Source organism: Phoenix dactylifera, chromosome 1 (genome assembly GCF_051530095.1).
Source record: "Phoenix dactylifera cultivar Ajwa chromosome 1, Ajwa_hap1_PhDact_Kaust_v1.1, whole genome shotgun sequence".
In the NCBI taxonomy this organism is placed as follows: domain Eukaryota; kingdom Viridiplantae; phylum Streptophyta; class Magnoliopsida; order Arecales; family Arecaceae; genus Phoenix; species Phoenix dactylifera.
In genome coordinates, this window is record NC_143190.1 from 74,795,227 (window position 1) to 74,816,325 (window position 21,099).

A 21,099-nucleotide genomic window follows, 5' to 3' on the forward strand; every position below is an offset into this window, starting at 1 on the left:
AAGAGTCATGGGGATCTCGGCCTTGGGACACAAGTCCATCTGGAAGGAGCGTCGATTGAACATGAACCTACAGAGGTGGCATGTGAGGGGCCTCCACGCGTTGAAGGCCTTGGACTGCTGCTGCTAGTGCCTGGACTTACTGCACCAGCATGTTGAATTGCTCAAGTTGGATCTGAGGAACTTGATCCGCCGGAGGCCTTGGTGGCAGGTTCTGGACTGAGCGGCCAGGACTTGGTATGCGATGCCGAGAGGCATTAGAGGCTCCTCTGCTTCTCAGTCTCATGATCACGACTCGGTCCCTTCCTCTAGCGCCAACTATTGCTGGAAATTGGACCCAGGGATGACCGCGGATCGAGGAGGAGGAGCTCCGGCTGGTGGTGCGACGGCTGATGGCTGTCTCCGGCGGACCTGCAAGAAGCCTGTGGCCGGAGGTTCCGGCGTAGGCCCTCCAATGCTTAAGTCAAAGAGGAATTTTTAATGGAGAGAGAATAATGGAGGGGAGAGTAATGATGTAGTGATGTGTTTTGGCCACGGAGAGGAAGAGGAGAGAGATCCCCCGCCTGGAGTTTCTCACCCCCTTTTTATAGGAGGGGGTGCAGCAGTTACCTGTGATCGGGCGTGATTGCGCAAATCAATGAGTTATCGTAAACGGCCCGAGATTTCGGGATAGCTGGTGATCCGTTAAGATCGTGTGGATTCAAATGTTGACAGCTGTTGAGGCGGAGATTGCGAAATTTGATCCCGAATATGGAGGACTTGATTTTCAGTGGAGTGGGGAGGTTTGCTTCTCCCTTTGACTGGGTCTTTCTTGGCTTCGAGATCGATCGGGCTTATCTCAACGGAGACCATGCCTGCCAAGGTCATGCCGAGGTCGAGATCGTGAGCTCTGGGGTCGTCGATGCCGAGACTGAGCGCTCTGAGGTCGTGACTGCTAAGAGTATGCTTGCTGTCGTCACGTTCGTCATCAAGTATCGGCGACTTGACCATGTGCTTTGAACGATCCATTTTTCCCCCAACACAATCTAATATAAAATTTATTTTTCCAGTCTAAAGTATCCCTATGCAAATTGGCTCCTAGTATTTTCTTTTTTTATTCGCCCACAAACAAGAAGTATGTTTACTACCTTATTCTTTTAAAAAGGAACAACATGGCAGCGACTAAGCAAGATATGCAAACTCCTTTGTCATGACATCAACATTTTTTTAAAGAGAAACAAGGAGGGAAGGGCGTAGAAAGGAAACATGTCATAACAAGAAGGAATTACATTCTACCAAACAAGAGCAAACTTCTCGATTTATATGGAGAGCAAACAATTTTATTTTATAAATATAAAAACTCATGATCTTTTCCTAAAAACTAGTTGAAAGATATTATTTGAGTTCTTTAGTCTTGTATAAGCATCCAAAATCTTTTCGGCAAATAACCGATATGGAATTAAATATATATCTGCACAAATCCTCATATACTTCTTCCTTTTAAGTCTACATATTCTCGCTAGACTAAGAGTCTAAATCTATTCAAATCCAATCACAAATACAACGATTGATCAATCCAAATGGACTTTTATTGTAGTATCTTCTAGTCCACATATGTCATAGATGGATGTGCTTGGATACCATTTGTAACAACCCAAAATCTTTCCCAGAAAAAGCTAGTTAGATGGTATTATTGGATTCCTTAGCCCGATATAAATACCCAAGATATTTTCAGCAAATAATTAATGTGGAACTAAACAAATGTCTAGAATGAAGTCCATTTTTCACATCCTGTCTCGCTCTAGAGCCCAAATCTTTTTCCCCTCAAGGTAGCAAGTGAGGAAGTCATGCGAGAGAGGGAGGGGGAGTGCGCCAAAAGTTGTGCCTGAGTGCGGACTTTTGTCGAACACCCGGGGAGCGGAACATGGGAGATCGTCGACCGAGGAAGGAGAAGGTGGGCATCGCCGCACCGGGGGACGTGGGGAGTGCCCGAATCTAGGGGCCATCGCTACCAACAAGCCATGGGTGGAGGTGGCCAGAGGCTCCTTGCGACAAGCCATTTGGTCTAGCCACCGCATCTCGGACGAAGAGCTGAAGGTGGTGCAGCGGCACTTCACCGAGGTTCTGGTGATGCCGTCGGAAAGGCTAGGGAGAGCTCAGCTAGCCTAGAGCTCCAGGGCGGTTATCATGAGGAGCTTGGGTCGGTGTGTGCCTGAGGAGTGGGTAGCTCGGGAGCTCCGTGTCAAGGGGAAACTCAACTATGACTCCAAAGCTCTACCGACGGCGGAGGAGCATCTCTTGCTGCGGTTCAAGACTAAAGGCGATCGGGAGGCGACGATGGCGAACGACCCAGTCGTCGCCAGGCAACTCCTCACTATGGATAGGTGGCAACCGGACTTCATCCCAGGGGTGAAGTGTGTGCACAGGGTGTTAGCTTGGATTCGCCTCCCACGGCTGCCGGTGGAATATTGGGAGCGCGAATCCATCCGGGAGATTGCCGCGGCAGCCGGTCGGCTAGTGGCGGTGGATGAATTCACCGAGCGGCAATGCAAGCTAGGGTTTGCGAGGGTGAGGGTGGAACTGGACACGAGGTTGCCGTTGAAGCCGAGGCTATTTGTCCAAAGCCCATCGGAAAGATTCTGGCAGGCTTTCGTAAACGAAAGCTTGCTGGTGGTGTGCTACCGGTACGGGCAGATCGGAGGTTTGTTAGTTTCCTCCTCTCGGGTGCCGTTGGGGGCTGGTGGGCCTGAGGTGCCGGGAATGGACCCCGGAGCGGTTGACAAGGAGCAGTGCCGAGGGGGTGGTCGTCTGGTCTTCGAACCTTGACTGACCACTAATAGGGTTCGGCCACCTAGGGGGCCATCATCCAAGAGCAACTCAAGGGGGACGATGGTGCCACCATCCTTGGGGGCGGCGAGGTCGGCACTCGGACAGCTGATGCACCAAGAAGGGACTAGATCGGTGGAGCCTATCCCACTGTCGGACCCGGATGGGTGGCAGACACCGTCCAAGGTCGCTAGGGGCGGTCGCCGGGGAAGGGGGCATCCGCGGGCGTGCTGGAGCCTGGAGGGGTTGGAGGAGATGACAAGTTCGCTCGGGCAGGCCACCGAGTTAGGACCCGTCTGGGGCACCGTTATGGACCAGTCAGTCATGGGCCGGGGGGATGTTGCTGTTCAGGAGGCTGGGCTAGGCCCAGGGGTGCTGGAACGGGCCCCGCAGCCCGTCCAGAATCGGAGTGGCAGTCAGGCTGGGGAGACGTGGGTCGGGTGACCCGAGGCTTGGCTTGGCCTTGGCTCCCAGAGTACCGCTAGGTAGGGTACTGCTGCTATCTACCTGGCCTATCACATCTTGCTAGATAGAAATAATAGAGTCTTCGGAGATAGGAGGGCCCCTCTAAGGTCCGTTATGGAAAAGGCCCTCCTTCAGGCTATGGAGGTTATGAAGGCGACCTTGGCTGATTCATCTAGGATGGCTCGGCATCTCAACGTGAATTTCGACGGTAGTTTGCCCGCTGATGGAGATTATGCTGGTGTGGAGTTTGTAATCAAGGATCATGACTCCAAATTGATTACTGTTAGAGGGCATCGCACCTTCAAGGTTTCAACTTTTAGGGTGGAGCTCAGGGCAGCATGAGAGGAACTCTCCTATACGAGACATGTATTGGAGGCTGGGTGTATTATCCTCGAGAGGGATTTAGCCAAGATGATTGAGCGCATCTGGAGGTGGGGCGGGGAGAGGCAGAGCTGCCGCTTCTAAGTGACATCTGGCAGATGATGAGGGAGTGTTGTGCTTTCCAAGCTGTGCACGTGCTTCGTGAGGCGAATAGAGCTACGGATTGGATCGCCTTGTTCACTGCCCAATACTCTGGTGCAATCTTTGGGACTCGGCATACTTCAGTTCCATCCCCACTGGGTAGTCTTATTACCATGGATTTAGATGGTTGTGTTCATGCAAAATTAGTATGAGCAGCTGATGTACCAAAAAAAAAAAAAAAATATCTGCACCGACCCCCACAACAAACCAGCCCAAACCATATATAGCAGTTTTCATAATGTTTCGGTATTCTCGGATATGGAACTGGACTGGAACGGAGAGCAGATTTGCGACAGCTTATTTAAAATCTTCCTTCTTGTACTCAAGAAAGAACATTTCTTCTTGTGTTCCTCTTCCAACGGCCAAGCGATTCAAAACATTGATCATTTTGATTCAAAACAGACCAGGAAACTGCATGTCCATCAATTTCCTTGATATTTTTTCCTGCAAAAATGCCAAAGACCAAGTCTATACGACAGGACACCAAAACAAAGAAGCATCTCTCACTTTAACATGGATCTGGTCGAAAATTACTTGGGCGCTAGAAGTGGACTAGAAAGTCGATGCGGCTTCCAGATTTGAGAGGAAAGGTGGAGAAAGTCCCCAAATTCATTTAGACAAGATGCTGGAGTAGGTTTTGTCCTTTCTTCTTGAGAATATGGACGCGAGATTAGGTTTGAGACTGCATTCCTGCACCATAATAAACCAAGTAAACGGTAACCATGTTCAAGTCTTTGAAAGGGTAAGGCTTACAACTTTTCCCCAAGTCCGGAAAACTTGCTAGAATCTTCCAAGGAAAGACCAGAACGACGACGACCCGTTCTTTACGGGGAAAAAATAATAAATGAATGATGGCCTGGTCTACGCAAACAGAAGTAATCGTGTTTGAGCTTTTTTCTTATTTTTGAATTTTCCTTTGGTAAAATGGCGAGCGAGTTTAGACCGGAACTGGTACTCCTTTATCATGGCTGAACACCAAACAATGACGTCCTTTTTTTGGGTTTCAGATCATTACATTGTTTTCTAAAATCTTTTACAATTTTCGGATAAAAAACGACATTAAGATCAGATTTACGGCAGTTGATTTTACACCTAATGATCAACTAATTCAAAACATTGGATCATTACGAATGTTTTAATCAAATACGATGCCTACTGTTTTCATGGATCCGCTTGATATTTTTCTCTGCAAAGTTATTCGAAGTCCTTCCAGTCAAGCAGTGTTCTACACTGTAATGTATCGCAATTTCTCACCGAGTAAACCTAATGCATTGGAAGGACAATAACAAGGGTGCGGACGCCATGTGCGTGCTACATGCTCGGCCCCATATATCCCCATCTAGCTGGTCGGTCGATATTGCAAATGTTTAAATTGCGGTCTTGACACGTTTCTTTTGAGTCAAAGTCTATTGCTTCATGCTTTGAAACTTACATTATAGGTGCCTTCCGCGGACGTGCCGGAGGAGTAGAGGAGAGACACTTGGTAGCTTTTCATCTGAGCATCGCCTGTTCCAATCGTCAAACTTTCTTGCAACCACACAAATGTTTGGCTTTCTTATGAATTGAGAGTTGTATGAGAGAGCATCATCTATGCTAGGTTAATTCTGAAAGCAGACATTATCTACATTGAATGTGACTCGGCCATAGTAATCGATTGAATTCAGGACCAACACAACAATATTGACTGGCACCCGCTGCTCTGCAATATCTATGGGCTTGTGGGAGGGTTTGCTTTCTTTCGGACCACTAATGTTTATCGAGATGTGAACAGCGCTGCTGACTGAATTGCCTCATATGCTGTGTGCTATTTAGGAAAGTTCTTCTTGAAAAATATCAAGTCTGTTCCCTCCCCCTTTCATCAATTTTTTTTTTTTTGGACCTTTTTGGGCGCGTCTAGTTACAGCTGTACCAAAAGAACAAAAAAGAAAAAAAAGAAATCCGACTGAGTTTTCCACTCCTTAATAATCTAATGCCTGCCATGATTTTAAGGAGGACTCCTTGTGAACTAAAATAGAGATGGCTTCTTCCTCCCAGCGCAAGCACCAGCTCCTTCTCTCCCTTCTCCTTGTGCTGCACCCGCTCTCTGCCGCCGCCCAAACCGGACCCAACATAACTCGTGGTTCCTCCCTGTCCCCCCAGGGCAATAAACGCGCCTTGTGGGCACAGTCCCCTGCCGGCGATTTTGCCTTCGGATTCGTTCCCCTCCAACCTAACCAGTTCCTCCTCGCCATATGGTTCGCCAAAATAACCACGAACCTGACCGTAGTTTGGTCTGCTAACAGAGATCAGCCGGTGCAGACAGGATCCAGCGCGTCCCTGACAAGGAACGGCCGACTATCTCTCCTAGACCACAATGGCCAAGAGGTCTGGTCTCCGGGTGTCGGGGACGTTGCATACGCCACCATGCTCGATGCCGGAAACCTCGCGCTGATGGCCTCCGATGGGACGGGCTACGCATGGCAGAGCTTCGAGCACCCGACCGACACGATCCTGCCTACACAGGTGATGAACAAAGGAGGATTGCTTTCCTCCCGTCGCTCACCCAGTGCGGACGATTACTCTGTGGGAAGGTTTCAGCTCCGCCTGCTGCCCGACGGCAACCTCTGTCTGAACACCATAGCCTTACCCACCGAGCACGCCTACGAGGCCTACTGGCTCACCAAGGGCACCCTGGGTACCGGCTCCTATCTAGTATTCAACCAATCATCCGGCATTCAGGAAGTGCAGGAGAATTCAAGCCTTGTCAATGTCACGTATGCAAATATTGGATCCCCTGGAGATTACTACCAGAGGGCGACGCTCGATCCCGATGGAGTCTTCCGGCACTATACATACCCGAAGACCGGTGCAGGCAATGGGAGCTATCCAGATTCGTGGACGGTGGCGTCTTTCATACCTGAAAACATCTGCAGCGCGGTCATCGTGGAGAAGGGGGGGAGTGGGGCTTGCGGATTCAACAGCTACTGCCAGTTTGCCAACAATCAGAAGGCCTGCCTCTGTCCAGAACGATACTCATTAGTCGATCCAGCCAACAGCAGCAAAGGCTGCATGCCAGACTTTGCTGAGCCGAGATGCGATGCGTATGACTCGGCTGACTTTGAACTGACGGCGATGCCCAACACCAATTGGACGAACACGGCTTACGAATGGCTGTCACCGATGCAGGAGGATGAGTGCCGGCAATCGTGCTTGGAGGATTGTCGCTGCATGGTGGCGATATCCAAGGACGGCGACTGCTTGAAGAAGGCGATGCCCCTCTCGGGAGGGAGGGTCGATCCAGGATACGGAGGGAAATCTCTGTTCAAGATACCCAGGGTCGACTCTACCCCTCCTCCTCCCGGACTGAGCAGAGGGAGGAAAAGCCCGCCGGTCATTGTTTCTGCAATGCTCGGTTGCTCGGCTTTCGTCAACATCCTGTTGATCTCCGCCATAGCCTTGCTCTTCCTCTCCTCGCATCGCAAGAGATCACCTCGAGCTCAGATAGACAGCAGGACGGTGGGAGGACACTTGCAAGCTTTCAGTTACCACACGTTAGAAGCAGCTACCAGCAAGTTCGGAGAAATACTGGGCAAAGGTGCGTTCGGTACGGTCTATAAGGGGGTCCTGACTCTCGGCGAGGCTGAGGCACTTGTTGCAGTAAAGAAGCTAGACAAACTGGCACGAGATGGCGAAAAGGAGTTCAGAGCAGAGATGAATGCAATTGGTAGAACCCATCACAAGAATCTAGTTCAGTTGCTTGGCTTCTGTGATGAGGGGCCGCATCGACTTCTAGTCTATGAGTTCATGAGCAATGGCTCCCTAGCAAGCTACCTCTTCGGAGAGAACAAACCCAGCTGGGATCAGCGAATGCAGATCGCATTCGGGGTTGCAAGAGGGCTATCATATTTGCACGAGGAATGCAGCAGCCAGACCATCCATTGCGACATAAAACCTGAAAACATACTCCTTGATGACTGCTTTACGGCAAGAATCTCCGACTTCGGACTGGCGAAGCTGCTGATGCAAGAGCAGACGAGGACTCAGACGGACATCAGGGGGACGAAAGGCTATGTTGCACCTGAGTGGTTCAAGAAGAGAGCGATCACAGCAAAAGTCGACGTATATAGTTTTGGAGTCATGTTGCTTGAGATTGTTTGTTGCAGGAAGAACATTGAGCTGGAGTTTGGGAGCGATGCGGGGCCTATCCTTACAGAATGGGCTTACGACTGTTACAGCGAGAAGAGACTGGATGTTGTAGTGGAACATGATGAAGAGGCAAGGAGCAACTGGAGGATGCTTGAGAGGCTCGTGGCTGTGGCCCTTTGGTGCATTCAGGAAGAGCCATCCATGAGGCCTTCCATGAAGAAGGTGACACAGATGCTGGAAGGTGCAGTTGAAGTTTCGGTGCCACCAGATCCAACATCCTTTATCAGCTCGATGTATTAATGGCAGGTTCTCAAGCAACAGGAACGCCTTCAATTCATCTCTAGTATATGATGAAATAGTAGAGAGTAACCACCCTCGTAATGTCTAGAATCAGCATGTTTGTTGCTTTTCAGGTCCATCCTATACCAGCTTTTGCCGATTCATAACCATAACTACGAAGCATAATTAGGTTTGTCTACATTTCCTAAGAGCCTCCACCTCATTGTTTTCTCAATGTGAATTTTAATGATAGTACTACTGAGTGAGGTAAGAGGGAGGGTGTGGATTTTGTCATCAGAGATCACCACTCTAGATTTGTGGCGGCTGGTGGTCGACGAATCTACGACACCTCTATCATTGGAGCGGAGCTGCGGACGGCATGAGAAGGCCTCTCATATGCAAGACGTGCTCTGGGTGCGGAGTGCATCCACCTGGAGGACGTGATGGGGACGTCAGAGCCCTTCATCCAAATGATCCTGAGCCCCCTGATTGAATCAGACCCATTTATTTGCATATTTATTTTATTTATTTTATTTCTGGGTTCATTTGCATTTTAGGGCTTATTTGTGTTATTTGTGGGCTTATTAGGAGTTATTTTTGTGTAAGGGGGTTTTATGCAAATTGTGTATTTGGGCCCTATATAAAAAGAACTATTTTCATGATTAGGTTTTAATGAAGTGATTTGGAATTTTCTTTCCCCTACGTTCTTTCTTCTCTTCTTCTCCTCTCCTCCTCTATTCTTCCTGCGTCTCTACAACCTCTTCTTCCTTCTCCTTCTCTTGTTCTTCCTTCTTCTCCTCTTTCCCCGCACTGGTGCTGCATCAACTTGGTATCAGAGCCTCGGCTTTGCCTCTGTGCCAAAGCTCCGGATCTCTACACAGCGCCTTTCTTCTTTGCTGCCACTTGAATAGTCACCCCCACGCCCGCTGCACAGCTTCACCCCACCGCCTCCGTCTTTCTCCTTTGACTTCCCACTGCCCACTACCGCACGCCTCCATCATCAAGCCTTCCTATAAAAAAAAAAAAAAAAACAAACAAACCTTTGCAGGTTCCCTGTTCCCGTGACCACCCGTCACCGCGCTCGCAGCCACCGCTTCCATCCCTCGCCGACGACAACACCAGCGCCGCCGCTTCGATTCGCTGCCGGAGGTCGCCGTGACCCCACGGAAGCCCGCCGTCCTGGTGTCAACCGCGCGGCAACCGTCCTGACGGAGGAAGCTCTCGGCCACGACCCCTGTGGCCACCGTCCGTGGCCAGATCCGGGAGTGGGACACCGCTCTCCTTCTCCGTCGCCGCCCTAACGCCTCCCTCCGCCGCTGCAACTCGGGCCACCCGCGTCTACCGCCAACCGCCTGCATCGGGTCCATAGAGGGGACCGCCGCCGACCTTCGCCGCAGGCCACGAAGCCGTGGCCGTGATCTCGCCGCCGCCGCCGCAGGTCGTGGAGCCGCCGTCGTGATCCCTGCCCTGGCCCGCAGCCACCGCCGCGAAGATCGACGCCCTCCCGAATCCGTCGGGAGGTTGAAGAAAGAATCGGGGTAACGGGAAGTTCTCAACCCGTTAACCCACAACTCGGTAACCCGGGTCCAAAAAAAAAAAAAAAAAGTTTCACGCGACCCGCACGTGACGGGTCCGTAAAGGATATCGGATCGGGTCAAACCCGTTAACCCGAATCCTAACGGGTCGAGTTAAAAAAAAAAAAAAAAAAAAACCCTTACCTCTGTTCATCTTCCCCAACCGCACGCTGCGCCGCCGCCCTCGTAGCGCCGCTCCGCCCGTGCCGCCGCCGTCATCGCTGCTTCGTCGTCGCCATACCGCCTCCGCCGCCCAGCACTCACCGTCGCCGCCTCACGCTCTTGCCCGCTTCCCCTCCGCCTGCACGCAGCGCCGCTCTCTTCCTCTACCGCCCACACACAGCGCCGCCCCCGCGCTGCGACCGCCTCCGCCTCCACTGCAGCGCCGCCTTGTCTCCCCGCCGCCGCGCTCCGCCCCTTCCTCTTCCACCGTCGCCGCGTCGCGTCACTGCCAAGTCGCCGCTGTCCGCGTCCGCCTCAAGACCCCGCCGCCGCCTTGGCTCCCCGAGCACCACCCTCCACCACCCGTCTTCCGAGCCGCTTCGTCGCCTGAGACGCCGCCCACCTGCGGCCGAGCACCTCCATCCCGCGGCCGCCCTCCCGGCTCCATCCCGCTGTTATTCCCCTCTTCCCCACAACCCACTTCGCCCCACCCCTGTGTTCGCACTCACCCAATCCCACCGACCCGCACGCCCCCGTATTTACTTCCCTAGGGCCCAGGTGTCGGGCCCGCGCCAGCTTCCACTTTACAGGCCCCGAACCAGCAGCCCGCAACCAGCAAGTTTCGGGTCCGCCCGGCTGCCTCCCCAGTCCCCACAGGGACAACCAGCAGGGGCTACGCCAAACCGAGATCAGATTACTTTCTCCCTTCTCTCCTTCAATTGTCAAGCCCAGCAAACTCGCAGAGGCACTGTGAAAAGATCCAAGTAGACGCCAACTGAAAGGGTCCATTAGCTGCAACCGCACTCCTGATCATCGCCCACGAGCACACGATTTTGGTCGACTACTTCACGACAGGTGATAGGTTTCTACTTTTTCTGACTTGTTCATTTAATTATGTTCTAGTTCTCTTGCATGATAGCCATAGTCTTGAAAATTTATATTGTTGTCGAAAGTCAGAACATTAAACCTTTCGCTTCCGAACCCGTCCTATTACCCTTTAAAATTTAAATATTAAATTAACACATCCTAGTAACAGAACGTTTCTCAACATTATTCGATCAGATTAATTTAGGATCAGAACAACTGTACTACTTGATTGCAATCTAATTTCTTAAATTGAATAATCTTAATCCTTAATTCTGAATAACCGAAGTAAAAATCAGCAACATTTAAATTTTAAGTTATTCTTGTGAAGACTTGCTGATTTCTGAAATCATAATAGATTGCATTAGTAGATTGTCCTGCATTAAATTTGGTTCTACATCATAGTTATTAGGGTTTCATTAGTGACACTGCATTTCACATCATCACCCAGTGTCATTATTGCATGCCAACCTGTAGTGATATGGAGTACTATCTCAGTCAACCTAAAACCCCTGTAGCTACCATGAATTCCGACATTTTGAGGTCTATCAAGGAACAGATCGTTGCCATGCGGGCTGGATACAAGGAATTCACACAAGAGATCCATGAGCTCATGCAAAATTCTAGGACCCCTACACCACCAACCCCTGTTGCAGCCCAACCTAAAATCGGTTTGGTTGCACCACCTGTAATCCTTCCCCATTTTTTTGGGCACCAAACCCAATGCTCAATGTGTCAACAATTCGACCACATAGCATCCCAATGTCCCATTAGGACCTACCTGATTACTGAACCAGAAGTTAGGAGCCAAGAGGTCGAATATGTTGAAGAAGTCTATGAACCAAATATAGAAGATTATGAAGAAGACTTTGAAGACGAACCTATAGAATTAGATTTTGTCCAAAATGATTCCCAAAGGGAGACTATTGATCTAAGTACAACCAAGTCATTTCACATCACTACTGTGGAAGAGGTAGTGACAGATATTGAGAGCCAGTCACCTGAATTGGCACTTGTAGCTAAAGATACCCATGTGGAGTTCAATCTTGAACATTCCCCTATAGTAGTTTTCCTTCTAGAGGAGTTTAATGATGTAGTCCCTGATGATCTTCCGGATGCACTTTCTCCGATGCATGATATCCAACATGCAATTGATCTAGTTCCCGGAGTATTTCTGCCCAACCTTCCACATCATAGGCTCAACCCAAATGCATATGCTAGGACCTGGGATTTAATATTATCGACAGTTGAGTTTGCATATCATAGTTCGGTTAACAAGTCCATAGGTATGAATCCATTCGAAGTGGTGCATGATTACAAACCTAGGCAATCCATAGACTTATCTTTCATGTCTCATCAGTATAGAGTCGTTGAGTCTGCACAATCAATTGCATCACATCCATATTCATTGCATCAAGAAATCAGCAATTGTAGTCACTTAAATAACTTAAAATATAAATCCCTTACTGATTTACACAGACGTTATAAAGAGTTAAGTGAAAAAGATTACGTCATGATAAGAATTAGGCTTGAACGATTTTCTTCAAATACGTTTAAAAAATTGCAAACTTGTAGTACAGAACCGTTCAAAATCTTAAAGAAAATCAGTTCGAATGCATATGTTGTGGATCTTCCTGATGACTATGGGATTAGTGCGACATTTAATATTGAAGATTTAGTCCCATACAAAAAGACAATATTCATACCTTCTAAACCCTTTATTGACATACCTGCCCATGTTGGACACCCTGATCTATTACCTGCTGTTAAGCCACCACTTCCCAAATTTCATACACACCGAGAACAAATAGAACATATATTGGATGAGCAGGTTATTTCAACCAGGAATGGTGGTTACCAATGTTACCTTATTCGGTGGAAAGGTCGACCAAAGTCTGATGTGACGTGGATTTCCAGAGCACAGTTGCAGCGCCTTGACCCCGATCTTCTGGAGCAGTACGACAGCCGAACAGACCTGTACTCGACGGGGTCGAGTTTTTCTCACCCGGGAGGAGTTGATGGGGACATCAGAGCCCTTCATCCAGATGATCCTGAGCCCCCGAATTGAGTCAGACCCATTTATTTGCATATTTATTTTATTTATTTTATTTTTGGGTTCATTTGCATTTTAGGGCTTATTTGTGTTATTTGTGGGCTTATTAGGAGTTATTTTTGTGTAAGGGGATTTTATGCAAATTGTGTATTTGAGCCCTATATAAAAGGGACTATTTTAATGATTAGGATTTAATGAAGTGATTTGGAATTTTCTTTCCCCTACGTTCTTTCTTCTCTTCTTCTCCTTTCCTCTATCCTTCCTGCGTCTCTACAACCTCTTCTTCCTTCTCCTTCTCTTGTTCTTCCTTCTTCTCCTCTTTCCCCGCACTGGTGCTGCATCAGGACGGCTCGGCCTCTGTGATCGAGGGGATCTACGGACAATTCACCGAGTCGGATGACATACAGCAAATGACAGAAGACTGTGGTTCATTTAGGGCCATGCATGTTTATCTGAAGGCTAACACAGCTGCTGACTGGATGACCTCCTATGTGGCGCATTGTTCGAAGAGTTTTCTTTAGGTGAACTAGACAGATATTCCTCACTCACTTAGCTATCTTCTTTTTTCTGATTTTCTTGGCTATACTGATATACGCTTGGTGTGTTGGTGTGAGGAGCTAGTGTACCAAAAAAAAAAAAAAAAGTAATCTCAGACCTTATTAGTGGTTTGATAACAGCATGTTTCCAGCGTGTTTCCATTCTAATATCCATCCCAAAAGAGAGGAGATAGGTCCAGTACAAAGAGCAGCTTCAGTGTAAGCCAGATAAGTCATATTATGTCGGATCATATTCTAAACTAGCCCTCAAACTCCTGATGCTCTATAAAGCTATTTAAGCTGAGTATCACCCTAGTGCAGTCCCTGATTTTTTTTTCCCCTAACAAAATGTTGTTTGAATTTTCTCAAACCAAATACTAACTTTTCCATATACAGAAATCAGCCATTTTCGTGTATGATTTGATGTTTAGAGTAATGCAGGGGAAAATATCCTCAGACCAAGATGTCATGACTTGGAGGTAGGACCTGAAGCCATTTGCATGGTTTGAGTCTGGCCATTGAGTGTAAGATGTCGACTATATGGTTGCTGTCCCTCAAAGAATTTAACTTTCATGATAATATATTTACTGTTATACCTTGGGAACAACACAATTGCTCGGCGTTGGACCTTGTCAATATCTAAGTATCTAACTTTTGGTTCATATTGTTGAATTGAATCTGGAGATCTGCATCTGAGACTAACTATTCATGACAACTATTGGCCTTTGATGGTTGTTGACTGCTGGATCCTTCTGCAATGGCTTGGCATTGGACCTCGTCAATCTGTTAACTTCTGGTTCATATTGTTGAATAGAATCTGAAGACCTGCATCTCAGACTAGACATTCACGACTGATGCTGGACTTGATGGTTGTTGACTGCTGGAAAAATTATGATGCATTTGCATGCCTGCTTTTGTCATGTAATATTCACCTTTAGTAAGAGAGTAGGTTACACTGCTAATGTTATCCTTATACCCCCCACTGCTTATGGTGCTTAGGACTTCCAGAAGGTAAATTTATTAAGACAAGGAGTGGTGCTTTCCAGAGAATTGTCACTCCGCAGCTAAGTTCTGCTTCAAATCTGGTACATTTGATAACTTTCCACTAGCCAAACTTTCAAGGACAGAAATATTTTAGATTCTCTGCAACTTCATCAGTGCCCTCTTCAGACATCTTGAGCACTGATTCTTTTGCGCTTTTTTTCACTCTCTTTTCCTACTCAGTTCTGCATTGGCCAAGGTAGAGAACTGGGAATCCAAAGACTTTGCCGCACCCGTCCATGCAGAAACAATTTCCAGAGTATTCCTCTGAGGTATGGAGTCGAGTTTGCAAGAGATCCAAATGTCAAAATCACAAACTGTTGGATCAGGGCACCTCCTGACTTTCCTAATGGGCTGCAAACAGCAAACAACATCAATAGCTGCCTCCCTTTAACCTACAGTCAAGTGCACAGTATAAACATGCAAGTTAATTTGGTTCTCTGGAATATGGAATGTTCTACAACAATAAAAAATAGTTGTAAGTTCTAATAGCAGCAATAGCCAGCAGACCTTATTTCAACTATCACTATATGTATTTGCTGCAAGGATGATTTTTATACACGATGAAAATACTGGTTAGCCATAACTTGGTTCTTAATAAACAGCCCTGAATGGAGTGCTATCTCTTTCTAAACATTGCATAACAATGGCCGCACAGGTGCAGTAGTCTGACAACTAAATTGTGTGCAAGAAATCCACCAGACATGAAAGCATCGACATCTAAATGTAAATGTATTTTGATTACGTAATATAACACAAATCATATAAATGGAGGTTTTACATGATATATATTATGTTGATTATGTCGCATTCCCATGCATTTTGTGACTAAACAGTAATAAGGGTGGTACTTGTGCATGTGCGCATATGTTACAATTGCTAGATATAATGCATCACAGATCCTGTCTCCCTACCAAGAGGAGATTAAATAACTTCAACTGCTAGGCATGAATTTCTATCACCCTAAATAAAAAGTAAATGTTTGATGTCCATAAGTATTATGCATTCCTTGATGGTAGTCTTCTTCCACCACACATGGATGTCTTATGTCATTTTACAAGGGCATATTATGTGAATTTGTATACGTATGTGTGCATGTAAATGCTCAAAAAAGAAAATGCATGTGCATATTCATTTTTGTTCCCCCCAAAAGAAAAAAAAAAGGTATATGCATGTGCATGCAGATCTATGCGTATGATACTACTTTTTGGCAAACAGGCTGCAAGCCGAACTGTCAAACCCAGCTTCCCTAGTAAAGCAGACAGTGGCTCACCAAACATTAATAAGGAGAAGAATCTAACACCTGTGAGCAGCAAAACTGTTGGAATGATCATGGATGCAAGTCTCCACCCAATTTTTTTGTTTTAAATAACCCGCCCCACTGACATCATTGTGAAAGTTGCAATGCGAGTGGCAGTTGAAAAATTGCCATAGAAGATGAGTACTCATTTGTGATCAGAGATCATCTCAAGATGATGATAGCAGCTGGTGGCCAGCGTACGCCTGGACTTACTGTTGTTGTGACGGAGCTGCTGGCAGCTTGGGAGGAGATATCCTATGCGAGGCGGGTACATGGTGCTGAACGTATATGCCTTGAGGGAGACTTCTCTGTGGTGATTGACTGGGCTCGGAGAGTAGACAGATATAATGATAGTCATCCTCTTATCCATGATACTCGTAGGTTGGCTCAGGAGCTGAGTGTTGTCGGCTTTCTTGTAGACCTGAGGATAACTTAAAAAAAATGTCGTTGTCAAGATCTTAACCAACAAACAAATATTTTTTTATTACTCTTACCATCTTCTATTCGATAAATAGTGGTTGTAGGAGGTCGATCTACAGGGAGACGATTGGAGCACGCAAATTAAGAATAGAAACTTCATTAAGATTCATGGCAATATTTTTTTTTAAAAAAAAAACAAAGACAGAATTCCTTGAGCATATTCGATTAAAATCTAACCAACTAGAGCTAATTTTCTAAAACAAAGAATTCTTAAGCAGGGGTCGACTCTTCAAGACAGAAATTGAATGGAAACTAAAAATCGAATCCCAGATAAAGAGAAGAAAGATTTCAGAGTTATTTTAAAGATGAGGGTTACAGAATGCATAAAATAAATTGCAAAAATTAAACTGTAACTTAGAATCCAGATTGCACAAAAGGACAAGTACAAAAAAATAAAGTGAAAATTTGAACTCTCCTAAAGAAAATAAACTCCCTCTTTTTTTTCTTCCTTCTTCTTGGAAAACAGAGCTCCTCCCCTGTTTCCTTTCTCCCTTTTTTTTCCTTTTGAAACAGAGCTCCACTCCCCATTTCAGTCGATGGCCTCTCCTCCCCTTTCTTGAATCCGAGAGCTCCTTTATATAGATCCCATCAGCCAGCGAGTACGTCGAGAGGATGCATGATCGCTGGGAGCTGATCATGGGTGAAGATCCGGCGCGGATGCAGGGATCACGGAGAAGAGTTGATCGCAAGATCAACGGGAGGAAGGACGTGGATGCCCATCTGGCTGGCCACGGAATGCTGAGAGGCTGATCCGGGAAGGGAGGAGATGCAGAATGCCCATCCGGCTAGCCACGGAATCGTTGGATTACAGGAGCTCCGAGAACTGGCTGGGATGCGGACTCGGAACGGACGCAGGATCCGTGGGAAGGCTGAGACGTGGATCCGGATGATTGGGCTGCCATTCCGCTGCTGTGAATGCGCTGGGACGAGCAAAAGAAGAAGATGCCGCGGATGCTTGGATGCGGAAATGGAAGGAGCTGGGGATGGTAACGGACGAGCGCGTGAGGCTGGGATTCTCCTTGATGGTGAGAATCGGAAGGCTGGATGCAGCTTGGAACGGACAGAAGAAGCTGGGAGGAGCCAATCGTTCGGGTCGCGTGATCGATGGGAGGAAGGAGAGGTGGACGCGACTTGCTGATCTGGAATCCTTGGATGCATTACTCACGGAAGCAGAGGCAGGGGAGGGGGGGGTCTCGAATCTAGAAGGGAGGCGAGGAGGAAATCCGGAAGGATGTGGATGCTGGACCGTTGCTCCTTCCCTCTTTTCGCACGGGCTGAGACGGGAAGAAGAAAAAAAACTGATGAGTAGCACAAGCCCTAGGAAATTATGGTAACAAAATCAAAGTAAAAACAAACAAAATCCCAGCAGTGCATGAAGCATTAATTAGGGGTTCTCTGTTCCCACACCACATGCACTGCACACAGCATATCGTAGCCAAACAGTTTTGCTAGTATATTCATCTACTTATAAAATACTCCAGAAGATTGGGATGCTGCTGTGACCCTTTTTGTCCTTTGAATCTTCTCCGGCTTGATGAATGTAGTTCCTTGGATGTTCCATTATGCGTTGCCTCTGAATAGTTTCCATCAGGGGCGGCCCAATACATTTGGGGGCCTAAGGCGAATCCAATAAATGAGGCCTTTTTTTAATAATAATTTTTTTAATAAATATAAAATACTTAAAAAATGATATGAAAATAGATAGCTATTAAGTACACTATTTCAACGAAGATGCATGAATCTAACAAAAATAGACAAGAAATTTTTTTAATTTAATATAATTCTTCAATGGGAGCATAGAAAAATAATTACCCTAAAAGAAGGGCCATGAAACTGATTAAATAACTGAGATAATGCTTGACAATACTGTTTACCCCGTCAAGCAAGAGCAGAATAGGAAAAGGTCATCCCATGGCACTTCATGGCCAAGGTAAAAAAAAGAATTTGTCCAGAAAGAGGCCTCCCTATAAAAGAAAGTAGGGGCATTATGGGAAATTCACTCCATCTAATTAATAAAAGTCCCATCCCACCATCTCCCCTTCAAGTGAGTACCCAAGCAGCGACTGCAACATCACACAGCAGCCATTGAACCCCCTCCCTCCTTTTCTCTCTGTACCACCCAAGAGGGAAGAGGGAAGAAGAAACCGAGAGGAGAAAATTAAAAGAATCTCCACCCTCCAAGAAGTCCATTTCCAATCCCCCTTTCTTCCTGATGGCCCGGCTGGGTCAGGAGTAATGTGAGGGAAGGAAAACCAAGACCAAAACCAAAAAAGAGAAGGGATGAAAGATGAGAGTGGCTTCAGGCGTGTATCAAGCCAACCAAATCCCTTTCTTTCTGATGGCCCACTGCCCAGGCCAGTGCCCAGCTACGACTCTAGCTATTGGAGACGGATGGAAAAGGCAGAAGGCTACAGATTAAATAAAAAAAAAAACTATATAGTGGGGACCGTGGGATGGGGGCCTTCCGTGGGTCGGGGGCCTTAGGCGACCGCCTAAGTCGCCTAAGGCCCAAGCCGGCCCTGGTTTCCATGTGTCGCTCGAGTGCAAGTGCTCTTGACGAATGGTGGGTTCGATCATACCATGGCAAAGTTGAGTATGTGCGGCCTGAGTTGTGCATCTTTCTAGACCCAATCTATACTAAATACGCATTGTAACTTTAATTTATACTAACCTGTGCCAAACAAAAATATAATATTAACTTAGCGATTTTATTGTTATATGTTAGCAGTAATACTAATTTAAGCAGGGTGTAGATCGTACTTTTGTACTCTCATTACTGAGCAACTTTCAGGCTTTACACGTATTTCTGGAGGCGAACAGCGCAACAGACTATGTTGCCTCATTTGTTGTCCGGTACTTCGGAGAGATTATATGGACATCTGTAGGAGAGATATCTACTACTCTGTACTCTTTACTTTCTTCTGATATGGCTGGATGTACTCACGTTAGAGCTATATGAAATGCCATTTTTATCAAAAAAAAAAAGCAAAGTAGGGGAAACGGTATCTTCGTGATGGACACGGAGGAAGGTTTTGTGTTTTTTTTTTCTTTCTTTTGTTTTTGCGTCATATATATATATAATTTCACATAAATAGCCAATAGCCAATAACCAATGGCACATTTCTTTGTTGGAAGTTCCAATTATCATATTTAATTCAGTTATCGAGTTGTTTTGCAAATTTATCCTGCCATCGTTATCGCAGTCATTGGATGGCATTTGTTAAATAAACCTTGGCATTATAGAAACATGTTTTGGCCCCTCGTAGCTCAATATATAAGCTGGTTTTATGACAACAAAGTTTTATTATTGTTGGGAGGAAAATGGATCACTCAAAGCACGTGGTCAAATCACCGGCATTTGATGACGAACGTGACGACAGCGAGCATACTCTCAGAGTGCCTGACCTCAAGGCGCTCGACCTCAGGGCGTCCGACCTCATAGCGCATGACCGCAGAGCTCCCGACCTCAGAGCGCCCAGTCTCGGCATCGACGACCACAGAGCTCACGATCTCGATCTCGGCATGACTTTGGCAGGCATGGTCTCGGTAGAGTTAAGCTCGATCGACCTCAAGGCCAAGAAAGACCTAGTCAAAGGAAGAAGCAGACCTTCCCACTACACCGAAAATCAAGTCCTCCATATCCGGAATCAAATTCTGCGATCTCCGCCTCAAGGACTGTCAACATTTGAATGCACACGATCTCGACGGATTGCCAACTAGCCCGAAATCTCGGGCCGTCCTGAAGTGCCCTATCCAATCTCCCTCGACCTCGGGTCCTGTCTAACGACGTCTCGACCAAGTTCGAGATAACCTGCTGCAACAACCTCAAGTATAACCTAAAGATGTCCCGACCAAGTTCGAGACGCCCTGCTAAGTCAACTACGAGCTAAAGGCTCCTCCGATCTCCGAAACTTTCTAACGAAGATTCGACTACGGGTCGAGTAGCACTCAAGTTCCGACGGCCGAACAGCAACCTAGCCTCGACTCACACTACAATTGAATCCAAGCCCAAAGACTTAGTGAAACTCTTCAAAAATTTGAGCCTGAAGACTCAACGGAATTCTTCAAAGAATATCGGAATTACATGCAAAAGTACATGATGCGTGAAGTCCTACTCAAGTAGTCAAAAATAAAAGCTCGTTGGGAGTGCGGGCAAAAACGAGTCGAAGACACAGAATGGAGAAAACCACCGGTATTTCATTGATAAAAAGCCGCAGGGCTGAGTACAAGATGTTGGTTCTAAGGCCGACCCACTTGGCCGCACAATGGCTCCAGTGGCCGACCTCGTTTACAAAAAAGAACTGAAGAAGGGAAGCTAAATCCTAAGCAATACAGAGGCAAGTCCAAAAGATAGTCGCGACAAGTGAAAAAAACTGAAGTTTCATTGATAAAAGGTCATAAGGCTAATTTCAAGATTTTGGCTCCGAGGCCGACCCACTTGGCCGCACAATGGCTGTAGCGGCCGACCTCGTTTACAAAAAGAAAGAAAAAAACTAAGTCCTAAAGCATTTCTAGAGCGGCGATGGTCTCGGTGCCGACCTCGAAGTCGTCTACAAGAACCACGTCGGGGTCCCTTGCAGGAGCAGCCCTAGGATCCTCTGCTGGCCCGTCTCCGCAAGCATTTGTAGTAGCCTCAGGTGAAGCTTCGCGAGCGGCGTCGGGAGCAGCCTCAGAAGCTTCTTCAAGAGCACCTTCGGCACCTTCCCTAGATGGGGCCTCGCGAGCAACCTGCTCAGCCCCCCCGGTCTCGGCCTCGGTGACCGCATGCTCAGGCTCGCCTTTGGGGCTCTCGGGTGCACTATCGAGCGCATTGTTATCCTTGGGACTTTCGGGTTCACTGTCGTCCACGATGACCCCTAGACGAGGCTGAAGACCATTAAGGTTGAGCTTGGGGCA

General features: G+C 47.1%; 2 protein-coding genes across 2 annotated transcripts; both read left to right on the plus strand.

Annotated features, from left to right (window-relative positions):
• The first annotated feature begins 2,163 nt into the window (after positions 1-2,163).
• On the plus strand, positions 2,164-2,802 carry LOC149768859 (uncharacterized). The gene has a single exon (XM_089928725.1). It carries the CDS (start codon positions 2,164-2,166, stop codon positions 2,800-2,802), a length of 639 nt encoding a protein of 212 aa, XP_089784851.1.
• A 2,846-nt stretch (positions 2,803-5,648) lies between these two features.
• LOC103697296 (G-type lectin S-receptor-like serine/threonine-protein kinase LECRK2) lies at positions 5,649-8,873 on the plus strand. The gene has a single exon (XM_008779128.5). The coding sequence runs from the start codon at positions 5,806-5,808 to the stop codon at positions 8,212-8,214; it is 2,409 nt and encodes an 802-aa protein (XP_008777350.3). The 5' UTR covers positions 5,649-5,805; the 3' UTR covers positions 8,215-8,873.
• The last annotated feature ends 12,226 nt before the right edge of the window (positions 8,874-21,099 follow it).

Coding starts and splice junctions, on each gene's coding strand:
- LOC149768859 (XM_089928725.1), top strand. CDS start 2,164: ATGAGGAGCTTGGGTCGGTGTGTGCCTGAGGAGTGGGTAGCTCGGGAG.
- LOC103697296 (XM_008779128.5), top strand. CDS start 5,806: ATGGCTTCTTCCTCCCAGCGCAAGCACCAGCTCCTTCTCTCCCTTCTC.